Source organism: Aphidius gifuensis, linkage group LG5 (genome assembly GCF_014905175.1).
Source record: "Aphidius gifuensis isolate YNYX2018 linkage group LG5, ASM1490517v1, whole genome shotgun sequence".
NCBI lineage: Eukaryota > Metazoa > Arthropoda > Insecta > Hymenoptera > Braconidae > Aphidius > Aphidius gifuensis.
Window position 1 is genome coordinate 6,017,576 of NC_057792.1, and position 25,209 is coordinate 6,042,784.

At 23.1% G+C, this 25,209-nt stretch overlaps 10 protein-coding genes across 13 annotated transcripts; 5 read left to right on the plus strand and 5 right to left on the minus strand.

Annotated features, from left to right (window-relative positions):
- Positions 1-35: 35 nt before the first annotated feature.
- On the minus strand, positions 36-733 carry LOC122857359 (SOSS complex subunit C homolog). Of its 2 annotated transcripts, none has more exons than XM_044159484.1 (4): positions 608-733; positions 456-505; positions 261-385; positions 36-191 (listed from the first exon to the last, which is right to left on the minus strand). In XM_044159484.1, exons 2-4 carry the CDS (start codon positions 481-483, stop codon positions 36-38), a joined length of 309 nt encoding a protein of 102 aa, XP_044015419.1. In that variant the 5' UTR covers positions 484-505; positions 608-733. The 2 variants fall into 2 exon arrangements, with proteins under 2 accessions (XP_044015419.1, XP_044015418.1); XM_044159483.1 differs by having other exon boundaries at positions 603-732.
- A 121-nt stretch (positions 734-854) lies between these two features.
- LOC122857307 (lissencephaly-1 homolog) lies at positions 855-7,647 on the plus strand. Of its 3 annotated transcripts, none has more exons than XM_044159413.1 (7): positions 855-1,115; positions 2,553-2,788; positions 4,536-4,689; positions 4,747-4,953; positions 5,016-5,426; positions 6,164-6,512; positions 6,594-7,647. In XM_044159413.1, the coding sequence occupies exons 2-7, from the start codon at positions 2,751-2,753 to the stop codon at positions 6,665-6,667; spliced, it is 1,233 nt and encodes a 410-aa protein (XP_044015348.1). In that variant the 5' UTR covers positions 855-1,115; positions 2,553-2,750; the 3' UTR covers positions 6,668-7,647. The 3 variants fall into 3 exon arrangements, with proteins under 3 accessions (XP_044015348.1, XP_044015349.1, XP_044015350.1); XM_044159414.1 differs by lacking the exon at positions 855-1,115 and adding an exon at positions 1,126-1,597; XM_044159415.1 differs by lacking the exon at positions 855-1,115 and adding an exon at positions 2,071-2,388.
- A 1,169-nt stretch (positions 7,648-8,816) lies between these two features.
- Positions 8,817-9,641, plus strand: LOC122857366 (40S ribosomal protein S21-like). Its single transcript, XM_044159493.1, has 4 exons — positions 8,817-8,921; positions 9,013-9,073; positions 9,270-9,405; positions 9,516-9,641. Exons 2-4 carry the CDS (start codon positions 9,024-9,026, stop codon positions 9,579-9,581), a joined length of 252 nt encoding a protein of 83 aa, XP_044015428.1. The 5' UTR covers positions 8,817-8,921; positions 9,013-9,023; the 3' UTR covers positions 9,582-9,641.
- A 2,144-nt stretch (positions 9,642-11,785) lies between these two features.
- LOC122857356 (mediator of RNA polymerase II transcription subunit 9) lies at positions 11,786-12,785 on the plus strand. The gene is made up of 3 exons (XM_044159480.1): positions 11,786-11,967; positions 12,103-12,208; positions 12,274-12,785. Exons 1-3 carry the CDS (start codon positions 11,864-11,866, stop codon positions 12,412-12,414), a joined length of 351 nt encoding a protein of 116 aa, XP_044015415.1. The 5' UTR covers positions 11,786-11,863; the 3' UTR covers positions 12,415-12,785.
- On the plus strand, positions 12,456-12,707 carry LOC122857367 (protein NCBP2AS2 homolog). The gene has a single exon (XM_044159494.1). It carries the CDS (start codon positions 12,456-12,458, stop codon positions 12,705-12,707), a length of 252 nt encoding a protein of 83 aa, XP_044015429.1.
- Positions 12,786-12,790: 5 nt separating the features above from the next.
- Positions 12,791-16,434, minus strand: LOC122857289 (GTP-binding protein 1). Its single transcript, XM_044159388.1, has 5 exons — positions 16,235-16,434; positions 15,444-15,811; positions 15,242-15,353; positions 13,687-15,179; positions 12,791-13,615 (listed from the first exon to the last, which is right to left on the minus strand). Exons 2-5 carry the CDS (start codon positions 15,537-15,539, stop codon positions 13,421-13,423), a joined length of 1,896 nt encoding a protein of 631 aa, XP_044015323.1. The 5' UTR covers positions 15,540-15,811; positions 16,235-16,434; the 3' UTR covers positions 12,791-13,420.
- Positions 16,435-16,487: 53 nt separating this feature from the next.
- Positions 16,488-17,762, plus strand: LOC122857341 (josephin-1). Its single transcript, XM_044159461.1, has 3 exons — positions 16,488-16,710; positions 16,780-16,994; positions 17,077-17,762. The coding sequence occupies exons 1-3, from the start codon at positions 16,681-16,683 to the stop codon at positions 17,492-17,494; spliced, it is 663 nt and encodes a 220-aa protein (XP_044015396.1). The 5' UTR covers positions 16,488-16,680; the 3' UTR covers positions 17,495-17,762.
- On the minus strand, positions 17,578-19,770 carry LOC122857302 (probable cytosolic Fe-S cluster assembly factor AAEL012261). The gene is made up of 5 exons (XM_044159404.1): positions 19,539-19,770; positions 19,361-19,456; positions 18,619-19,285; positions 18,165-18,548; positions 17,578-18,089 (listed from the first exon to the last, which is right to left on the minus strand). The coding sequence occupies exons 1-5, from the start codon at positions 19,602-19,604 to the stop codon at positions 17,848-17,850; spliced, it is 1,455 nt and encodes a 484-aa protein (XP_044015339.1). The 5' UTR covers positions 19,605-19,770; the 3' UTR covers positions 17,578-17,847.
- A 455-nt stretch (positions 19,771-20,225) lies between these two features.
- On the minus strand, positions 20,226-21,070 carry LOC122856280 (chymotrypsin-2-like). Its single transcript, XM_044157974.1, has 2 exons — positions 20,776-21,070; positions 20,226-20,714 (listed from the first exon to the last, which is right to left on the minus strand). The coding sequence occupies exons 1-2, from the start codon at positions 21,049-21,051 to the stop codon at positions 20,226-20,228; spliced, it is 765 nt and encodes a 254-aa protein (XP_044013909.1). The 5' UTR covers positions 21,052-21,070.
- A 510-nt stretch (positions 21,071-21,580) lies between these two features.
- Positions 21,581-24,995, minus strand: LOC122856281 (chymotrypsin-1-like). Its single transcript, XM_044157975.1, has 6 exons — positions 24,717-24,995; positions 23,821-23,867; positions 22,568-22,602; positions 22,184-22,497; positions 21,859-22,113; positions 21,581-21,733 (listed from the first exon to the last, which is right to left on the minus strand). The coding sequence occupies exons 1-6, from the start codon at positions 24,993-24,995 to the stop codon at positions 21,584-21,586; spliced, it is 1,080 nt and encodes a 359-aa protein (XP_044013910.1). The 3' UTR covers positions 21,581-21,583.
- Positions 24,996-25,209: the final 214 nt, after the last annotated feature.

The window sequence follows — 25,209 nt, forward strand, 5'->3', positions numbered from 1 at the left end:
ATTATTTTAATATTGTTTATTTAAATTAAGAGAATTTATTTTGTATCAAAACGTGGCAAAACAGGAAGTATTAAATTTCCAAATGATGAATCTTGAGTTACAAAAAAACCAAATGAGGCTGCATGTGCATTATTTAGTGCATTACGTTGAACTGGTGTCATTGAAACACCATCATTTGTTGGAGTTGTTGGCTGTTGAATAAATTTATATAAATATATATTCATTGTTTTATATTAAAAATTAATTTAATGTTTATTTACCAAAGTTGATGCTGATGGTGTTGATGCTGGATTTATTGGTGTACCAAATGAGGGTGCAACCCCCTGTTTAAGTAGCATCTGCTTTTTCAATTGCAATTCTTCTAATATTTTTCTATTTTGTAATTCTATAAATAATATATTAATTAAACATTACCTTAATAACAACAATTTAATTTAAAAATATATAAAAATTACCTCTTGAATTTGGTTGTGGAAAAGCCATGTAAATATTTAAAATATCAAAACTAAAAAAAATAGTAAAAATATAGAATAAATTATTATTATTTAAATAATAATTTTATAATCAACTATTAATTATTTATTAACAAATAAAAATATTACTCAACAGTCTGTACAAAGTGGTAAAAAAAAATTAAACAAAAAACAATATTTGTGTGGTGTAGAAAAAAAAAACTCGTCGAAAAAAAAAATCTCTCATGCCGCCATCAAATTTTGGAGTTATAAAAAAACAATAACAATATTAGCAATAATAATAAACAAATAAATAAAAAAAGAAAAAAAAAAAAGAGAAATTGTAAAATACAGAACGCATGCGTTAAAATACTGCCACCTATGATTAAAAATAAAAATTAATCAGTCACAATCGTTGATGTGAATCATAAAGTTGGAGTGTGTGAAAAAAATTTTTGCATCTTGATATTATTTTTTTTTGTGCAAAATAGTTTATCAGGGGTGTATTTGTTATTAATTAAAAAAATATTACATAAAGTGGATAAATAAAAACAATATATTAAAATTAATACAAGTTGTCACCAGGAAGTAACATCCTAACTGTTGTTAGTAGAAATTTTTCTACCAAAGAAAAAAAAAAATTGGAAAAAAAAATAAATAAACGTGAGTACAAACGACAAAATGACATCATTGACAATGATTATAAAATTAAGAGGGGATTAATTTATTATTTGCGTATTTTAATTAATATTTTTTATGTTATTTATATCAAGTTAATAATTAGTTATTAATATTGCAAATTGTAGATAATTTTTTTTGTCTTTTTTTTAACCAGCAGACGACGTGACGGCTCAGGAGCAAAATGGCCGTCCGCGAATTACAACAAACTCGTTTTCGTCTCAAGTTGTACACACTTGTCTCTCTAAATATTTTAAAATAATTATTATTTTTAATTAATAATATTGTCATAACAATTATTAAAGTCGTGTATCAGTGATTCAAGCTGTCTTTTTATTTATTTTTATTTATTTTTTTAACAAACGTCAGTCAAAAAAATAAATAAATAAATATTCAATCTTTAATACTTTGTTTTAAAAATAAATATTTATGCAATTTGAGTTTTTTTTTTTTTTATGTCAAGTGAGGTAAATGAAAAAAGTATTTAATAATAATTTACATTTTTTGTGTCTTGTTATTTATTTTTGCATTTGACAGATGTTATTTTTTTTTTAAATAAAAAATTTTTTTTCTTCACAATTTTGACAATTGTTTGTTATTAAAAACATAGATTATTATTATTTTATTAATTAGTATTGACATCCAGCTGTTAACTTTAAATTTTGCAAAAAAAAATGATGATAATTAATTAAATAAGTCATTAGTAATTTAATTAAATTTTCACCCTGTTTAATAAAATTAATACTCATCTTTAAATTTATAATTAATTGATAATATTTATTTTATTCAAGGTCTCAAATTAATAACCAAAAAATCGAGTATTTTTTAATAGATTAATTTTGAAATGTCAAGAAAACCTACAGCATAAACAAACTTAAATATTTTTATGTCGTTAACATGACCCAAATTAACTAATCTGATTTCTTTCATCACTCAATGTGTACAATAATTTAATCAACAACTGACCATTGATTTTATCGTTAAAAAAAAAAAATAATAATAAAAAAAAAACCTTAAAATATATATTAAAAATTGAAAAAAATTTATTCAATTTTGTGTGTCATGTTAATTGATCAATTTGATTAAAAAGGGTTGAAGAATTAGTGGGTGGTAGTTTATGATAAATATTTAATTTCAAGCCGGTAAAAGTCCAAAGAAACGAAAAAAAAAATAAGTCGTAGATTGGGCTTATGGAAACCAAGAGTTGAGGGGATGACGAAATGGGGTGGTGTGTCTGATGAGGGTGGCAAAGAAAAAGGTGGTCGAAACTATCGATTTATAAAGTTTGCATATATACAAGCATCATATTTTTTTTTTTTTTAATTTATTATTTTTATTTACCATTGAATAATAAAAATAACTACGATTGTCAAGGTCTTTATTAATAATTTTGTAATTGTTTTTTGTTATTTTTCATTACAGAAATATCTGATGGCGGTCAACTAAATATCAAAGCCAATTGTTGGCATTTTATTAATTCACTATTGCTCAATTTAATTGAGTAAAAATTAATATAATTTTTTTTTTTTTTTGCTGACTATTACTATTGAGGATATTGAAGATTTAAAAAATTACGAAAATTAATATTATCGTGGAAATTGTTGTTTTACAACAAGGATCATGAAAATGGTTTTGTCACAACGGCAGAGGGAGGAGTTGTAAGTTTATTATTACTATTATTAATGACTAATTATTTATGAAAAAAAAAAAAATGATAATTATTCAAACGAATAATTTATTTGACGTTATTTTGATAATTTCATTTTTTTTTTTTAATTAGTATTTTTAATTTGATTATAAAATTAAATTGATCCAACATTTTTTCTAGATGTTTCATTGATAATTATTTTATATATTTTTTTTTTTTTTTTTGAAGAGTTTATGACAATTTTTGAATGACTTTAGTGCGCCAGTCTGATTTTTTTTCGTTGGGGTAGTTTTAATATTATTTCTATGAGCAAGCGCAGAAATAAAAATCGATGATAGAAACATGTTACGACAACGAAGGGCATAAGATCAATGAATAGCTTTTGGCATTTTTTTTATAATTTTATTTTATATAAATTAATTTTTTTTAATCATTTTATAATACTCTAAAAATTACAAATGAATTTTATTAAATTATTTGTTTATTTTTATCGTATTTTCGAAATTTCGAAATTTCGAAATTTGATTTTAATTGTTTTTTAATGATGACGTCATTGTGTCATTATGTCGTAAAATAATTTAATGATTATAAACAATTTATATTTGATTATTTTGCTATTTTTTATAAAAAATTAATAGATGAATTTTATAGAATTAATATTAGGTAATAATTTAAAGATAAATTTTTCTTTTATTAAAAATAGTATGATGCACTTATAACAATGTAATAAATTATTAAGACAATATGAGATTCATAAATTTCCGTCGATTGTAAAGGAAATAAGTGCTAAAATAGCAAAAGAGCGTGACCCAAAGGTATACACTTGCCTTTCACCCCAACAATCTCGTTCAATTTTTTATTATTTTTTTTTTTTTTTCATTATTACTTTCTACAAAATCATCATCATCCTTAATCCTTTCTCAATATATTTTTTATTCTCTACTTATAATACTCTCAATATTTATCTATTAATCTAAAACCAATCGAAATTTTTTCATGAGATAAATAAAAATATTATAAACAATTTATTGAAAATTTTAAATATTATTAAAATGACTTTGATGTGCAACATCACACAGTCACGACTTTTTATTTTTTCATTAAAAATTCATTCAAACAATTACAATAATTATTTAGATAAATAAAAAATTTATAGAACTTTACGAGGTCGTTAATCCCTTTACTTATTTTTATGTAAATATTTTTATTTTTTTAATTCTCATCAACAATTTTCCCACGACAAATAAGAACCTTTTATTCTTCACGCCTCTTGTGGTTTTTTAACAATGCTCATATAAAAGAGAGAGCAGATAAACAGGTGTATTTAAAAATAATAATTATAATAATAAATAAATATATTAAGTTTACATTTGAATTAGAATTAAAAAAAAATATAATTTTATTTATCTTTTATAATGCTATTTATATTATATAAAAATTTAGTGTAAATTAATTTATTTACTTGTTAATTTTATTATTTTTATTAAAATAAAATAATAAACATTTAATGGTTTTTAACGAGTGTGGGATTAGAATTTAATTAGCATATTGAATGCTTGTTTATTATTATATAGTTACTTGTCGACTACTCTTGTGACATTGCTTGAAAAAATAAAAGTAGATAACTATATCGTAATCTCAATACATAATAAATAAAATTACATGTAGAATGTTTTTGTTTAAAAAGAAACCAACTAATTTACTTTTATTTTTATCTTGAATAATTTTAAATATGATTTTGTTTTTTTTTTTAACAGAAATAAGGCGATTGCGGATTATCTTAGTAGCAGTGGTTATCAGGATGCACTTGAGGCATTTAAAAAAGAGGCTGATATGCCTGGTGAAGTTGAACGTAAATATGGTGGTCTTTTGGAAAAAAAATGGACATCAGTTATAAGACTCCAAAAAAAGGTAAAATTAAAATTAAATTAAATTTTAATTATTATTATATTTTATTTATTATTAAAGGTAATGGAATTAGAGTCAAAATTATCAGAAGCTGAAAAAGAATTTATTGAAGGTGCACCAACACGTGGTAAACGTTCATCAACTGAATGGATACCAAGACCACCAGAAAAACATTCATTAGCTGGTCATCGAGCACCAATAAATAGAGTTGTTTTTCATCCTGTATTTAGCCTTATTGTATCAGCAAGTGAAGATGCAACAATTAAGGTAAATTGATAAATATATGATTAAATAAAATTGTTTATTAATAAATGATAAATTTTTTGTAGGTATGGGATTTTGAAAGTGGTGATTTTGAACGTACACTAAAAGGACATACAGAAAGTGTACAAGATGTTGCATTTGATTTATCTGGTAAATTATTGGCATCATGCAGTGCTGATATGTCAATAAAATTATGGGATTTTCATCAATCATTTGCATGTGTTAAAACAATGAATGGACATGATCATAATGTTAATTCTGTTGCATTTGTACCACAAGGTGATTTTATTGTAAGTGCATCACGTGATAAAACAATAAAAATATGGGAAGTATCAACTGGTTATTGTGTTAAAACATTAACTGGACATAGAGAATGGGTTAGAATGGCTAGAATTAGTCCATGTGGTGAACTTATTGCAAGTTGTTCAAATGATCAGACAATTCGTATTTGGCATATGGCAACAAAAGATACCAAAGTAAGTTTATCAATTATTATTTATTTATTTAAATTTAAATGAAAGAGTACAGTATTGATTTTTAACGTCTCCATTTATTTCCTGAAATCGTGTATTTATTTTTACGCGATTATTAATGTCAAAGACAGCTGTTGTTTTTGTTGTATTTTATCGACTCAATACACATAAATAAATATACAGATTGATAAAGAAATAAAAAAATTCTATGAATCAAATTTTCAATTATTTTTTGATAAAAAAAAACTAGGTAATTGTGAAGATAGCTATGAAAAAGTTGAAAAAAATATAAATATATTTTTTGGCCGAGTATTTTTTTATTAAAATTAAATTGAGTCATGAAATTTATCCTTTTTTTTTTTTTTTGTTTTGATATTTCTTCGAGAGTTTTACGGTGATGTACGACAGTGTTGTGTGATGTGAAAAAAAAAATACGAGATTATAACAGACTGCTCCAATTTTCAAGGTGCATAACGTGTCAAAATAAAAAAATAAATAAATTATCATTTTATAATTTTACAATCAAATTAATCAGCTTCGAAATTTTACTTTACATTAAATTACATAATTTCCATTAGATTTTTTTTGCATTTATTTATCAACGTTAATAAATAATTGAGTTTATTTTAAATAAAAATCTTGCAGTCTACATTTTATACTAGACAAATGCAACAAATGTACTCTTTCTATAATTTCCATCTATTTATATTAATATTTCTATTTTGTTTTATAAAAAAAAGGTTGAATTACGAGATCATGATCATGTTGTTGAATGCATTGCATGGGCACCAGAAACATCAAGAGCAGCAATAAATGCTGCTGCTGGTGCTGATAATAAAGGTGCACATGAAGGACCATTTTTAGCATCTGGTTCACGTGATAAAACAATACGTGTTTGGGATGTAACTGCTGGTGTTTGTTTATTTATACTTAATGGACATGATAATTGGGTACGTGGTATTGTTTTTCATCCTGGTGGTAAATTTATTGTCAGTGTATCTGATGATAAAACAATTCGTGTATGGGATACACGTAATAAACGTTCAATGAAAACACTTGAAGCCCATACACATTTCTGTACATCTGTTGGTCAGTATTTTTTTCTTTAATTATAAAAAATCTACATTTTAAAATCTTTATATATTATTTATAATTTTTTTTTAATTTTAGATTTTCACAAACATCATCCTTATGTGGTAACTGGCAGCGTTGATCAGACTGTGAAAATTTGGGAATGTCGCTAGTCACCGAGCTTTTGAGTAAAATATTTTTTTTTTTTTTTTTTTTTAATTTCTTTCATTTTTTTTTCTTTTATATATTGGCTTTGTCATCGCAATATTTTTTTAATTTTTTTTTTTTTTTTTTCGATAAAAAATAACAGTTTTACAATATTCGACGATACAATTCGTGTAGAAAGTGTATTAGTATATAAAAAAAAAATTATAATAATAATTAATAATTAATAATTTCACATGAAAAAAAAATATATATAATAATAATAATATTGAGGTTCCACTTTGAATTGTTGAATCGAATAAACAGCTAAAAATTATTATAAAAAATATAAAAATAAACAAAAGCTATCGTAATTGCAATTAACTTATGATTATTCAATGAAAATTAATAAGAGAAATTAAAAAAAAAAAAACAAAGGAAAAAAAAAATCACATAAACACATACAAAGTTAAGAGCTCTTTAATTAATTTATAATCACATATAGTTGATAATTATATTCGATATGGTATAAAAACAAAATAATATCATAAATGAGAAGAAAAAAAAATAAGTTTGATGATTTTTCAAAAGAAATAAATTGTCGAAATTAAATAAACAACAAATGAGGAATTTGAAGAAAAAAAAAAAAAAAACATTTAATGATAAGGGATATTTCGGGGAGGACCTGAAAAAATTTGTGGGATTTATTTTGATATAATTTTTTTGTTTATTTAACAATTACAATTAATTTGTAGTTTTTTTTTTTTCCATAATACAAAAAAATTCTGTATATAATTCTAGTTTAAAAAAAAAAAAATTAACAAAATCATTAATTGATTTTGTATATGGCCACAAATAACGGTAATATTTTTTATTTTATATTTTACGTTTATACAATTTGCTCTTAAATCTTTCCTCTCTCCTTCTTCAACCGAATTTAATTCAACAATATAAATAATATTGATAAAAAAAAAAAACCGAGTGATGATTGATGTCCAATTGTCCTCCTCGAAGATTTGAAAAACAAAAAACATTTTTCAAATAGAAAAACGAAACAATATATAATAAAAATTCCAAAACTTTCTACTTTGCATAATGTTATTTTTATTTTTTTTTTTGAGTTGATTTTTAAAAAATGCGTTAGTCAGTCAGGTTGAAATTAATTTTATCAATTAAAATATATGAATATAGATATATAAATTATACATAATTGTAATATTATTTCTTATTAAAATAGATGTCGATTTAATTCTGCCAAATCGAAAATTATTTTGCAATAATTAATGAGAAAAATTAATTTTTTTATTTTTTATTATTCATCTTAAATATAATTTGCAAATGTTAATTTATTTACATTGCAAGAATAAATATAAATTTAACAACAACATTAAAATTTTAGTAATTTAAAAATTTAAAAATGTACTTGAAAAAAAATCGAAACAATTTAGTTGTAATAACGTAGTTTTCTTTTTTTTTTTTCCAAATGAAAAATTGATTTTAAAGATGAAAAAAAATTAGCCATTATTTAAATTTTCAGTAGATTATTTTTCATGATTTAAAAATAAATAAATAAAATTTATTTAAGCTTTATTTATTTATTTTTTTTAAACATGAAAATAAATTAATTTATAGCTAGACAGTAGAATTAAATAACCAGTTGAGACAAAATTATGAAAAAAAAAATTAAATAATAATTTAATTTATATAATTTTCTTTTTTTCAAAACAAAAGGTATATATTAAATATAATAATAAAATTTTTAATTGAAAATTAAAGGCTTAATTGTCAGTGGATAAATAATCATTTTTACTTTCTCGATGACTGACAAGGATACAAAAATTATTTTAAAAAACGTACTGCTCTGGTATTAAGAAATTAATTAAAAAAATTAATCTCTCTTTATAAACACCCAATATTTATAAATTAATTTTTTCATTGTTTGATGTGGTATTAAATTATTTTGATGATTATTAATAAATAAATCAAGTTGTGCAATGTGCAATCTCAATTTATAGGCATTATATTTTATTATTTATTGTATTTATTTTTATTTACAGTTAATTAATATACATAAATATTAATAAAAAAAAAAAAACAATTAATTATCGTTGTTCAAATGAATGAATTTTTTTTTTTCAATTAAAACGCCATCTGTAAATTATATTTGTAATTTTCTGAATTTTTTTCGTTTGGCGTTCTTGGTTGCACTTGGTTGTCTTGCTCTTTTTTTTACCCTCTTTTGAGTTTTGCTCTTCTAATTTTTGGTCTCGTTGGAGAATCATTGTAAGAATCATAAATTAATTAATTTATTTATAATAAATATAATAAATTATTATAAAATGTTTTATTGATATTTTAATTATTATTTTTATAGAAATACATAAAATGGAAAACGACGCAAGAGAATTTGTTGACCTTTACTGGCCAAGAAAATGGTGAGTTTTGCACGTGGTTTATTATTTAAAATTATTAATAATTAATTTTTTTTGTCTAATATTTATTATTTAATTAATTAATAATATTAATTTTGTGTATTTTTTTGTTAATTATTATTGAAAAGTGGGTGAATTATTATTATTAGTCAAGTGTATTGTTGACAGTCATTTAAAGGTTATGTTTTTATTTTTTCAGCTCAAGCAGCAATAGAATTATCCATGCCAAGGATCATGCTTCAATTCAATTGACACTTGCTGATGTTGATCCAACAACTGGACGTATGTCTGGTACAAACAAAGCTTATGCCATTTGTGGAGCAATTCGTCGTATGGTAAATATTTTTCATTAATAATTAATTGAAATAAAAAAATATATATCAAGAGCAGGTATCATCAGGCTTCATTGAACTGTAATTAATTCATTTTATTTTTTTGATTTCAGGGTGAATCCGATGATTGTCTTGTAAGACTTGGCAAAAAAGACAACATCATAGCTAAAAATTATTAATAATATAAATTGATAAAAGAAAAAATGGAAATTTTTAGTAATAAAAAAACATAAAATACACTTGATTTGTTTTTTATTTTATTAGTTTTAACATTTTAACAATTTATAAACTGTTTATAAATTTAATATTTATTTTATTTTTTTCAACAATCAATTGAAAATAAATTTTGATAAGTAGAGTGTATTATTTAATGCAGTTGAATAATATTTTCGCTTGATTTAATATCATATTTATGAATTAAATATATAAGGTTTACAAGACCTGAAGTTTTATCTTTATAATAAGTGGTGACAATCCATTTTCCAAGCCATCCATCAGGAGCTGTTATTATTTTAAATGAACAAGAATTATTTTTAGCTCCAATACGTTCTAACTTTGTTGACCAGTATGTACTTTTTATTGACCATTTATCTTCATGTGGATCATCATTATCAGAACGAGTTACTGCACATCTGTATATTTCTCCATTAACACTTGGAACATTGATAATAATTGGTTTGTCAATTACTTTTTGACTCAATGAAACAAGATGACCTGTTTAAAAAAAATATATTTCATTAATTTCTAAAAACAAATAATCAATTTTATTTTTAAATTTTACTTACATGTTATAAATATATTGGATTTTATTATTGAAAATAATAATACAAGAAAAAATAGCTTGACCATCTTGAATATTTTTTAATTACTTCTAAACTTAATAACGCAAAGCGTTGGCTTTTTATACCCAAACGAAATGACTTAAAATATATTTTAATATAAGCACAATAATAGATCATAATATATTGATCTATTTAAAAAATATTTATCTTGTTGTTAATGACACTAGAAAAAAATTTAAATGTTTTTATATAAATCATTTCTTGTGATTATTAATAAAACAGAAAGAAAAATATATTACAAGTAAATAAATCGAAATAAATTTACTTCAAAAAATTAAACTAATTACTATTGAAAAGTTATTTTTTTTATTTATAATTTACATGATTGTTTATGTAAATTAATATGACAAAATATTTTATTTTAAATTTTAATATCAGGTCAATAACCGGTCAAAAGTTCAATCTCTATTTTTAATTATTTTCTTAATGATTTAGATAAAATTTTAGTCGGATGTTTATTATATAAATGTTGATCTAGAACATTTTTATTAGTAAAAAAAAAAAAAAAGGAATTTATAGAATTTATAATTAAATAAAAGAATAAAAACAATTTCTTAATTTCAAATATTTTTTAATAATTGTTCAATAAAAATGTAATATTTTTTTTAATTTAATTTTTAGTTTAATTTAACAACAGTTTGATTTAATTTAACATCATATTTATCAATTAAATATAGAAGTTTAACAAGACCTGAACTTTGATCTTTATAAAAAGTAGTAACAATCCATTTTCCATACCATTTATCAAATGTTTTTTTAATTATAAATGAACATGAATTGTTTGCTCCAATATGCTCCAATTTTGTTGACCAGTATGTACTTTTTATCGACCATTTATTTTCATCTGGATCATCATTATCATGACGAGTCATTGAACATCTATATATTTCTCCATCCACATTTGGAACATTGATAACAGGTGCTTTAAAAAAACTCTTTAACGGTGAAAAATCTTCTGAACCTGTTGAATTAAATTAATGACAAGATAAAGATGAACAGAAAAATATATTTATATTATTTAGGACAATATTTTTACTTACATGTTATGAAGATATTTGATTTTATTGTTAGAAACAATAATAAATAAAAAATTGGGTTGATCATTTCGTTGATAATCATCAATGATTTCTAGACTTGATATTTTAACACATGCTGTTTTTATATGAAAACGTACGACCCAAAAACGAAAACATATTAAAATGAAATAAAAAACGTCACAATCATTCGATTCTATTTTTTGAACTTTGTAATATTAATGTTTATCTAGAACACAATAACAACAAAAAAAAATAAAAGAAAACAAATAAATTAGTAACAAACATTTTTTACATTAATAAACAATTTTTTTTTTAAATATAAAATTTTCTTCATTTGGATGTATTTCAAATTTAAACCGCCAAAACTTGACGCTATCTGCGCAGGCGTAATTTTTCATTTTCATTTTTTTAGCTCTCTATTTTTTTTTTTTTTTTATTGTGAATTTTCCACAAGAAGTGACAAGAAGAAAGAGAGGGAGAGAAAGAGAGCAACAAAAGGTGAATTTAATATAAAAATATTCATTTTTTTCTGTCAATGTTTATTAAACTAATTGTTTTAATTTAAAAAATAACCAAAAAAAAATGGAAGTTGTTGAAACAATTGAGGAAAAACCAACTAGAAATCAATTTACAGTTGATGATTTAGATATTGAAATTTTACCAATTATTTACGAAATTATTAGAAGGTCAGATTACTAATTTGTTGGTTAGGCTCCAATTTTTTTTTTGTTTATCTTATTCATTCAATCTACAAAAACAAATTGATAATAAATAGTAAATTATTTATAGCATATTTATTAACAAACAAATATTATTTACAGTGTTGAAAAAGATCCTTACGATAATACTCAAAAAGCCAAGGAAACACAAGACACAAGTCAAAAAATATTGGAGTTACAAAAAAAATTGGATTCTGTCAGATCACAGGTAAACATATTTTATAAAAATAATTAATACGTAATTGATAAATTGAATGTTAATTAAATTTATAGATAAGACGTTTACCAGGAATTGAATACAGCAAAGAAGAACAATTACAAAAATTAGAAACACTACGTAAACAATTAAAATTAAAAAGAGAATTATTATTTAAATATCGTAATATGTGTACATTTGAAGTACCAAAAGTTTAATTTATAAAATTCAATCAGCCATCAATAAATTACCTGCAAAAATGTTACGTCTTTTACTTCGTTATTTTGCAAATAGTGAGGAACTTGTTAGTAAAGTTGCTCAATCAAGACCCATGAGACGTGCTGCCCAATTAACTGTTTATTTATTAACAAAAACATCATCAATGAGTGGCACACATAAATTACCATCAGATCCAAAAGAATTTGCAATTCAATTAAAAAAAATTGCTGAAAAATATGCAAATGACATTAAAACAAGTGTTGAAAATAGTTCAAAACAAATGAAAAAATAATGTTTTAATTATTATTTTAATGTGTAGAATTTTAATTAAAAAATGAATTAATAATATTATTAATTAAAAAACAAAAAACAAGACTATTTTTATTACATATTTATTTTTATTCAAAGTAAATCCAGAATTTTTTATATTTATTTTTCACACTTGATGCATTATCATTAAATATTTCATCATTAAAATCACATTTATTTTCTTATAATTATTAGTCTGAACAATTATCATAAATAGCAGAAAAATTATTTAACATTTATTGTTTAAATAATCATGTAAACATTAGAGCCATTTTATTATTTTTTTTTTATTTTAATTTAATAATTAAAAATTTTGTGTTTTTTTTTTTTATCCAAATATATATTTTCAATCAATGAAAAATGAAAAAAATTATGATCATAATCATTTTGTCAATTTTTTTTTGTTGTCATAATAACAAATACATAATATAAATTGTTTTCAAAATATGTTTTTCACAATATTCTTATAATTAAATTTTTTCTTCAAGTATTTTTTTTTTACAAAAATACTGACTTTTTTTTTTTTATTTTTGATATCCACCAGTGTGCGCGTAATAAATTTTTAATTGTAAATTTTAATTAAGTTTAATGAAAAGAAAAAAAATATATATATATTTATGATAGATTAATAATCCCTTTGTTTCTTCTCTTTTTTTTTGTACACATAGAAAAGAAAATGAAAAAGAAAATGAAAATTTAGTTTTTAGCTGGTGGATTTTGTTCAGCAAGTGGTTGAACAGTTGAATTAAAATTTCCCGGATTATGAGGACGTCCATTTTTTTTTCCTCTTCCTTTTTTAGTTGCTGGTCCAGAGCCTGATTTTTGTGGCATATTTTCACGTTTAGATACTTGTCCATCAAAGCTAGAATTACCCTCAGTTCCATCAGTCATCTAAATATAAAGAAAAAATATTATTAAAATTTGATATTATCTAAAATTTAAATGAATAATTTAAAACTAACATGATTTTGTCTTCCTTGTCCACTTTTATTTGTTTTTCCAGATCTTAAATTTTGTGTTATACCAGGTGTTGAATGTGGAATTAATCTCAAAACATTACCAACAGCTTTTGTTCTTCCTTCACGAAAAACCATTCTTTGTCCTGGTTTAATATATTCTGGATGTTTTATAAAACGAAAATGTACAAGTGCTTTATCACCAGTTCTTAAACAATCTTGTGACATTGTTAATATTGATGCTGTTTGACGTATAGAACCACAATGTACCATTGCTTGATATCTTGATGATATTGTTGTTGGATGATGTAACACTAATATTTCACCTTCAAATTCCCAGCATGCTTGTGGATTTAATAATGGTGATACCATAACCATACCTTTTCTTATTTGTGAACGTTTTATTTTTTTTAATGCAAAACTTGCTGTTTGTCCACCACGTACTTCATTTACTGGCATTCTTTTACGATGTATACTTTTAACAGCAATTTGTATAAAATGACCAAGTGGATCTGGACCAAGTAATAATACATCATTTAATTTAATAGTACCTTTTAATGTTGTACCAGATACAACTGTTCCAACACCTGGTACTGAATATGTATCATCAATTTGAAATTCAGATGGTTCATTATTATCATGACTTGTTATTTTAGCAGTTAATAAATTTAAAAACATTTTTAATAAACTTAAATTTTCACCATTAACATTTGATACTTGAAATATTGGACAAAGACGTTCTGATACAAAATTTGTTGCACTTACAACAACATCATCTGGTGTTTTAACAATAACTGGTACTTTTCTACAACCTGGTGATTTTAATATACGTATTAATAATCTTAAATTTTCTTGTAATATATTTGGTGGACACATGTCAATTTTAGTTACAACAACAAATACAGGTACAGATAAAGCTAATGCAAGACCTAAATGTTCTTTAGTCATTCCAACAATTCCAGCATTTGCACCAACCATAAGCATACCAAAATCTGGTACATGTCCAGTCATTCCAAATACAGTTGTTTTTAAATAACGTTCATGACCAGCAAGATCAATAAATGTTATAACTTTTGATGATTTTTCACATATTTTAACCCAATCAAGTGAACCATGTTCTGGTTTATTAACAACATTACCAACACTGTCAAAACCTAATATATCATTTCCAACAGAACTTGTACGTCCAGTTTCAGCTTCATGTTTATGTCTAAATAATTTTTGTCTAGCAAGACCACGTCCATTATCAAGTTCACCATGTGTTAATACACCAAGTAATGTTGATTTACCAGCATCAACATTACCAACAACAGCAACACGAATTTCCAAAAAATCTTGTTGATCTAAACGTTGACGAACTAAATATTGTCCAGTTAAACCTTTATCAACTTTACTCTGACGAAGAAGAACACAATCAGCTTCAAGTGTTGATGCAAGTGATTGAAGTGTTGCAACTGATGCATCATATTCATCTTGTTTTAAACCATCTTCAGAACCATCTGTAAATTAAATATATTTTATTTATTTTTTTATTTTCTATTACTCATCGAAAAATATTAACCTTCTCCAATTCCAATGTCAAAAATTGTCTCAGATCCACCATCCTGAACTCTTTCTTTTAGTCTTCTTAATAAAAGCTCATACTGTTCTTCAGATGGACTTACAAGAACATCCTTTAATAGGTAAAAATATGATTTTAATTAAACTAAAAGATAATTAATCTGTCTTGTCATTTGTATTTTAATATTTTCTTTTTAAATTACCTTTCCTCTGATGCTGGAAAAATCAGGAACAACTGGAGTTTCTTGACTCGGAGGTATTTCATCCTCAGTTGACATCATCGGCTCAGTTGTTGACATTATCAACTATTAAATTATAACTCTCTCTTTTTCTCTTTTTAATTTATAATTTTATTTTTTTTTTTGTTAAATGATAAATTTTTAGGTTTTTCAATTTAGAATTATCCAGCTGTTGATTTACACGTTAACAATTATCAGCTTCCAATATTTAAAACCAAATTTTCTTCTGTATATTGTTGATACACTTGATCGCATTACTGAATGACAATAATTTTTTAAAAAATTTAATTTATTTTGATCTCAAAAAAATAATAAATTGTCTGATAAATCAGCTGTAAAAATAAACAAAAAAAAAAGTATATTATTATTAGTTTTATTATTGAGTTAATAAAAAACAATTGAATTATTTATTTTTATAATAAATTTATCAATATAAAGTTAATCTAATAAAAAAATAATATATATATTTACATAGATAACGAATTAATTTGAGTTATTTCATCATAAAAATTAATGATAATTTACCACCAATTAATTTTATGATATTAAAATATAAATAAAATTGTCAGCATATTGAAGAATTCAAGGGCAAAAATATATAACACATATTGAAAAATAAAAATAAAACATCATCCTCATGGTACAGAGAAAGCTGCCAGGTCAACTTTCATAAGAAACAATGAAAAAAAAAAATGAAAGAAAAATATATAACAGTAAATTAAAAATAACACAATAAAAAAACAAATAATATTTACCAAAATTTTCAATTTTAATTATCGAAATGTCAATTGACCGGTGTTGTCTTTGACGAAATGACACTTAAACACTGATTAAATATACATTTAATATCAAAAATGTAATTACGCTTCGCTATCATTTGCCAGAATTATAATAACAACAATAATAATAAATAAATAAAAAAAAAAAAAAAAGAGCACTAAATAAATTTTAGTCTAAAGTCACTTGTCATTTTGTTATTATTTTAAAACGACGTCTATATTTTTTTTTTACACCGGGATTTTAGTTGATAATTACAATAATATTGACAATTAAATGACAACATTAATTAGTGTCAACTGTCAATTTAACACGTGTCAATTGTAATAATTATTTATAAATAATAAAATTAAATTTTGGAGTATTTTTTTGTCTTGAAAAACAAACACAAATAATGTTGATAAATTATTGATAAATAAATGATATGACAGGATCAATTTATCACGAACGACAGGTAGTTGATTGTTTATTAAAATTTATTTATGTAAATTGTTTAATAATATAATTTTATATTTATTTACAGATGAAAGAGCTGTGTGCTCTTCATGCTTTGAATAATTTATTTCAGCATAGAGAATATAATAAACAAGATCTTGATGAAATATGTTATGGTTTGAGTCCTGATGTTTGGATTAATCCACATAAATCATTACTTGGCCTTGGTAATTATGATATTAATGTGATAATGGCTGCTTTACAGCGTAAAAATTGTGAAGCAATTTGGTTTGATAAAAGAAGGTTTGTTTATTTTATTTTTTACTATTAATTTTTATTATTTAAAAAAACATATTTTAATGGAATTTATATGTTGATTATTCAGGGATCCAAGATGTTTGATGTTAAACAATATCAGTGGTTTTATTTTAAATGTACCAACAGAATATAAATTTGGTTTTGTATCATTGCCATTGAAAAAACGTCATTGGATTACATTAAAGAAATTAAATGGTTACTATTATAATCTTGATTCGAAATTAGATGCTCCATATTATATTGGTAATAATGATGAATTTATTGAATACATTAAAGACCAAATTAATTGTAAAGACAAGGAATTATTTATTGTTGTTACAAGAGAAATATCAAATAATCAAAATTGGCTTGAAAAAAATGATAATTTTGATAAGAAAATGAAAAAAAATAATTGTGATGAATTAGTTATTAATGATGATGATAAAATCATAAAAAATGAATCAAAAGATTCTAATTATTCTGGTGATAATGAGGGAACAAGATAATAATTAAAATTAATATATTTTTAATTTAAAAATATAAATTAATTCAATTACAAGATTTATTTATAACAAAAAAAAAAAGAGAATTTTTTAAACATAATTATTATTTTAATTTATATTTATGTAATACACTTGTTGTTGTTGTTTTGTTATTTGATTTTCATTATTGTTATGTATTTCACCATTAAATAAGTTGTACAAATTAAGTTTGATTTTTGTTATTTTTAAGGATGCACATTATCAGGGTCCAAGATTTTTATTTAAAATAAACTCAATCATTTATTATTACCACTGATAAATAAATACAAAAAAAATCTAATGGGAATTATGTAGTTGATATTAATGATAATTAATTTTTACCACTTCATAGCAAGTGCAGTGTTCATTTTTTCAATTTTATGATATTGAGTTTTTAAAAGTGCTTGAGCTTTGTCCGAGTTCTCGGAATCTAACCAACTCGTGTAAAGTTTATTAATCAGCTTATTGTCTTCAGGATTACTCTCTGGTATTTCATGATATTTTTTTTCTAATTTTAATGCCAAATCACGTGGTTGAGATCCATCCTTTGGTCGTATTTGTGCACCACCATTTAGACAACCTTATAAAAAATAAATTAAATTATTTATACTTCAAAAAAAAAATAATAAAAAATACAAGTGCTTGATATTTTTACCTGCTGGACATGCCATAACTTCAACATAATGATATGAACATTTTTCTTTTGCTCGTTTTATCTTTTGTACTAAATTTTGAATATTTCTAAAACCATTTGTTATTGCAAAATGCAATAAAATTTTACCATCACGTTCCAATAAAACTTCTTGAAAATCTGGATTTCTAATTGTTTTATATTCAAGTTTAACATTATCAATATTAAATAATTTTCTAGCAGCATAATCAAATATAAAATCAGCATAACCACCAGATCCAGAGCCTCGATGTGATTTTAATTCATAATCAAGATTTTCCTCAATTGTTTCAAAAGGACGATCAATTTTATCTGGTTTTTGTGATGATAAATCTTTCTTTTGTTGATCCAACATTTGTTCCAGTTCAACTGCAAAAAATAACAAAACAATTGATCAATAAATATCAAAAGAAAAATGATAAATAAATGATGCTCTTACTTGATGTAATGACACAATCAACATCTCTTGTTTCTTTTAATTTATTATAAAAATCATCTCTTGATGCTTCCAATTTTTTATCATAACATGGCATTAATGTAACATGATAAATATTTTCACATGATATATTTTTAATATCAGCTAAATAATTTTTAACCAATGATCCCATTATTTGTTGTGGTGATTTTGTAGAACTTATATAAGGAAGAATAAAATTACCATGTGTTTTTTCAGCATAACATACCCAACCTGGACATGATGATGCTAACATTGGTATTTTATCATTTTTCATATTATTATTATCACGATATTTATCAACAAATTCTTTAGCACATTCAAGTAATGCAAAATCATCAGCAATTGTCATATCAAGTATCATATCAGCACCAAGTTCACGAAAATAACCAGCAATTTTTTCAATTGTTTCTTGTGGATTCATTGAATATCTTTCAGCTAATGATAGTATTGGCTGTATTGATAAACTAACAACAATAAATTTTGTATTTACATTATTGCTTTCATTCATTTTTTTTTCTTCAAATATACGTAGTAATTCTTCTTGACTTTGTTGTGATACTAAAACACTTTCAGCTGATGTTATACATCCTGAACATGCTAAACAATCAGCAAGTGTTATTTCAACTTTTTCTAATTTTTCTGATCCTTTCTAAATTAATTAAATAATTGTTTAGTATTATTAAATAAAGTAATATGACAAATTAATGTTAAAAATATATTTTACCTCATTGATTTCCATGTAGGCACCATCATCTTGTATTTTTATTTTAGCTCCAGTTACAATTTTGGACTTTTTCATATCAATTGGCTTGATACATTCCTGTTGAATAATTGTTTAAATATAAATATTATGTTAATTTTAAATCTAAATTTATTAATGATGATATAGTTGAACAACAAACTTGTGATGGAGTGATGAAATCATCTAGAGATGTTATTTGTAGTGCTCCACTGAATCTTGATGCCATCTTATTGAATTTTTCTTTGTTTTTTAATTTATTAGAGTTGGAATTTAGTGTTAAATGTTTATAATTAATACGAACAATAAATTAACAATCATTGACTGTTAGGTTAACACAATATGAATATTTTCAAGATCAGCTGTTTTTGTTTTGCTCAGCACATTTGTGGTACTCACACCAACGCACTCACACAAGCATAAATCAATTTGTTTCGATCGTCTTTTTGTACGTAGCCAGTTAAAAAAGAATTTCAAGATATGTATTTAAAAGTGAATAATATAACGTTATTAATTAAAAATGAATTAAAAATATTCTCAACATGCTGTTGACAGACCATTTTCTATTTTCTCTTTGACTAGTAATTGCACGAAAAATGATACGATTTGTATTAACAACATAGAAGAAACAAAAAGGAATTTCGTTTTGTTAAAATTTTCTAAATAATAATATCTAAATATATCAAAAAAAAAAAAAGTCTTTCAGCAGAAACATAGATCTAATAAGAAGGTACCTTAATTAAGTTTGCAAGTAATTTCACAACAAAAAATCAAAACCTTTTAATCTAAAATCAGCAACATTCAAGTGATCTCTTTATTCAAGGAAAAAATATTGTCAAAATACAGTCAATTAATTTGGGAAGGCTGCAAGGACTTGATATATCCATTCATTGTATTTTGAAATTCTTGTAAATATATCAGGTGCAATACCATTACACCAACTACGTGCTGCAATACCAACAAGAACACCTTCATAAACAAGTGGTCCACCACTGTCACCCTGTGTCACAAATAAGTATAATATTCTAATTAACAAAATAATTTTAAATAAATACTTTAATCGTAAAATAAAACTTACAAAACTTACACCACAATTTCTATGTGGTGAATGAGTACAAATAAAATTTCGACTTTTAGTACGTGGATCTAATTGTAAGCATTTATCATTACTTATAACATGAGTTTTCACCGTTTTTAATAATTCAGATAATTGTTTATTTTCTGTTTCACCCCATCCACTTGCAATGACAATATCACCTGGTTTTAATTTCATATCAAATGATGCACCAGAGAATTTAATTATATTTTGATTCTCATCAAAACTAATTGGTACATCCAACTGTAACAATTTTACATTTAAAATTTCTATTATTTTTCTTTTAAGTATATTCATTTCTTACCAATAATATAGCAATGTCATTCTCATATCTTGAATAATTAAAATGTTTATGAGAAATTACTAATTTAATATCTCGTAATTGTCCATTCATTCCAGTTACTGAATTAATTGTTCTACTTAAAACTTTTAGGCCCTGAGTTTGTTGACCATCTTCCTCGACAACACAATGAGCAGCTGTTAATATGTGATACTCATCAATGATACTACCACCGCAGTGATGATGTCCTTCTCTTTGAATTGATACTTGATGTGGTATTTCACCAGTTTTAGCTATCATACCGTTGTGAATTTTTTTTGGTACGTATCCATGTCCAACTAAAAAAAATCAAATACTTAAATTAATTAATTGATGCAAAAATTTATTAAGATTTTATTTTTTCTTTTATTTGATAATTTTTAAAAAAATATTTACATGAAATGTAAAGCGACAAAAAAACAGTTATAATTTTAACAATTGTCATTTTTTATTTTTTTAAACAGACAAATCATTTAAAATATTTGAATTTTAATTAGCTTTTATACTATTTTTTTTTTCAAGTTTTATTTACATTTTAATGACAAAATAATTTGTTTAACTAATGTTTCTATTTTTTTTTTATGTGTTAGAAATTATTTCGAATAATTAAGCTAAAAAAATTCGTCAATATTTAGTTAGCTTTATTGAATTCGAAATATGTCACAAGAAAAATACACCTATGCAAATAGACGTCATAAAACATTTAAAAAAAAAACAAAAAAAGTATTTTTGATATATATTTTATTTATTTAATTTACAACAGTTTAAAAGTTTACATTATTATTTTTAGAAATCAACGAGGATATTTTGTAACAACGTCATTTATCCATGAATTGTAATAAGAGACTTTGGTAAACATATCAGGATCATCTCCATTGCAAGCACTTTGTGAGGCAATACCAACAAGAAGTCCATTATGAACAAGTGGACCACCACTGTCTCCCTGTTGACAAAGACAAATTAAATTGATAAAATAATAAATATTAAACAATAGCTATATTATTTCAACAATTGAATGTTAAATTATCATCAAATTAAAAGCAATTAATGATAATATTGATAACTTACTTGACAAATATTGTAGCCAGGTGCTTTTCTTGTACAAATAAATGATTCATGAACATTTATTTTAACCATTTGTGAACATTTTTCATTATCAATAATAATTGTTTCTAGCTTTCTAAGGTCTTGGGTTGGTCTATGCTTTGAACTTGGTGAACCCCATCCACTTGCCAATACAACATCGTCTTTTTTAATGTTATAAGTTGATGGAGCAACAGTGATAGGTCGTTGATAACTATCAATTTTAATTGGTACTGCCAACTAAAAATATAAATTAATTAACATCAATTAAAATTAATTAACACACATGGATATTTTTTTAATTACTTACCACTAATATTGCAATGTCATATATTCCAGATGATTCATGAACAAAACTTTGATGTGGAATAATTAATTTAACATCTCTTATTTCACCAGCGGGAAATACTTGGTTAATTGTTCTACTTAATATTTGAAGTTTTAAATTTAATATATTTCCTCTTCCAACAACACAATGTGCTGCTGTTAATATATGATATTCATCAATGATACTACCACCACAGTGATGCTGTCCATCTTTTTGAATTGATACTTGATATGGTAGTTCACCGGAAGCCACAGCAATTCCGTTACTTATTCTTTGATGAAATTCACAATTAACATCTTTAAAAAATATATTTAAAATTAGTTAGCAAAAATATTTAATTGTTAAAAATATATTTTAAAAACTTACATGAAAAATAAACAACTAAAATAATTGATATTTTCTTTATGCAATTTAATAACGACATTTTTCTTCAATAATTTTTGCAACGATAATTTATAAATAATTTTAATACAATTTCGATCATCTTTATATACGAAAAAATATCTAATATTTATTTATTTCAAGTAAATTAAATAATTAAAAATTTACATTTTTTATAATATATGTGAGTTTTTTATTTACATTTAAAAACGAAAAAATACATTATTTAATTTAAAAAATTTGGAGCATTTTATATATGTTATATAAATATTTCTTGGCTTAATTTGCCAGACGTTTTATGATAAATTTATGTAGATCTATATTGAGAGTTTAATAACCCAGTGATAAGATATATATTATCAAAAATTTATCAATAATATTTAACATAATATACGGCAATTTATAAATGCATATATTTTTTTTTCTATCTCATTAATTTGAGTAAATTAAAGCGCATTAAAAAAATCAAATAAATCTGTTAAATTTTTTTGAATAAATTAATTATAAAAATAATAATTTTAAACGTTTAATAAATGATTGAAAAATGTAATTTTTAATTTATAAAAAATATTTATATTATTTAAAAAAAAAAATAAGTTTGATGTAAAATATTTTGAGATTTTTATTCCCAAAAATGTAATTCATAATGATCCTCAAGACGTAAAAATGGTTTGATATTATTAATGTCATCAAAATTATTTATAATATCATCATCAACAATTAGACATAATTTTTTTTTAGAATTTTTTGTCAATGTTGATGCGTATTTAATTGTTTGACTTGTAATTTGACAACCACTTAATTTTAAACGCTCAATATTTGGTGATTTTTTAAATATTTTTTTAACACCATAATCAGTAATTTTTTTACAATTTTCACATTCAAATATACGAAGATTATGATAATGACGTACAACACCATCATCAACCTTTGTTGAATTTAATAAAAGTTCTTGTAAATTTTTTAAATTTTTAATTTTTTTAAGTGCAAAACGTGATATATTTTTAAAGCTTGATATATTTAAATGTTTTAATTTTTTACAGTTGTTTATAATGTTTAATAAATTTTCATCGGTTAAATTACATTCATAGAAATTGAGGGGATTTAGTGTTAGATGTTCAAGATTAATTAGATGTGGTATTGAAAAATTTACATTGTCCAAACGTGAATAATTTATATTTAGATGAGTTAATGTTATTTTTTTTGTTATTATTTCCATTGCATGTTTATCAAATTGCCAGTTTGTGAGTTCAAGCTCCCGGAGATTATTAAATTTAATCAGTGTCTGTAAACAAAATAAACAAACATATTAAACAGTGGAAAAATATATTAAACAGTTGAGAAAAATTCTAACATGAGGAATAATGATTTTTTTTTTTATATTGAGTTATTTTTTAAACATTTTTTTTCATTGGCTTTAAATCATTTTGTTTTTGTGTTTAAATTTTTTTTCGTTGTCTAAACTTGTGTTAAGGAAATTTATTTGTTTTTGTTTTTTTGTTAATTTTATTAAATTTTTTAATATATTTTATTGATAAATGTGTATATCTAACAGCAAAATAAATTTCGAAATTTTTAACCCTTTGTAAAAGCTAATTTTTTTATTTTAAAATTTTAATTTTTTTTTTTTTTCTTTTACCTTTTAACACGTGAACGAAATAAATTTAACAAATTTAAAATTTTAATTTATAAACTGTTGAATTACTCTAATTTTTTTACCAATAATTTCATTCACTTTATTTATTACGGCATGTTTTTAATTTTTAAATAAAATTCATAACAAAAAAAAAACAAAAACACCTTGATGTGAATGAACTTTTTCAATGTCTTTAAACATTTTATAAAATTAATTTAAAAAATAATACGATATTTTGTTTTTAGATCATCAGAAAGTACACCAGTTTATAAAATGATAGAAAATAAAAAATCAACAAACATTATTGATCGTTAATAAAAAAAAAAATCAGTTATATCAGTGATTACTTGAGAAAAAAATGATAAATTTTGTTTTGATTTTTAACGAGTATGTCTTATCATTTAACCCGAAAACAACTTGATAATTGATATACGCACATAAATGTGAATGAACTGTCTTAGTCATGAAATAAAACTTTAAAATAATCAAAAATATTACCTCTGCTATATGTTTAGGCATCAATTTTCCATGCAAATAACTTTCAATAGTTAATTTTTCCAAACCCGTTGTTATATTGTCCAAAAAAGTTGTCTCATTATTTTCACCTCCATCAAATTCATCAGTATCTCCATTATTATCCAACACATATCCAAATATTTTAACTGTTTTCAATTTTTTCATATTTTTAAAAACATTTAAAAAATCAATCTCTTGATAACTTCGAAGCCAAAGTTCAATTGTAACAAGATTCATACAATATTCACCAATAATTGGCATTATTTTTGAATCAAATTCTCCATTTGGTGTTATAAATAAATTTTTTAAATATTTACCACAATGTTTTATTATTTTTATAATTTGCATTTGTTTTAAAAAACAATTATTACAATATAAATCATTTGTCAAAGTATCAAGTGTTTTAATATTACTCCATGAAAATTGACTATAATCTTTCCATTTACTGCAAACTATTTATAAATAATTTAACAAT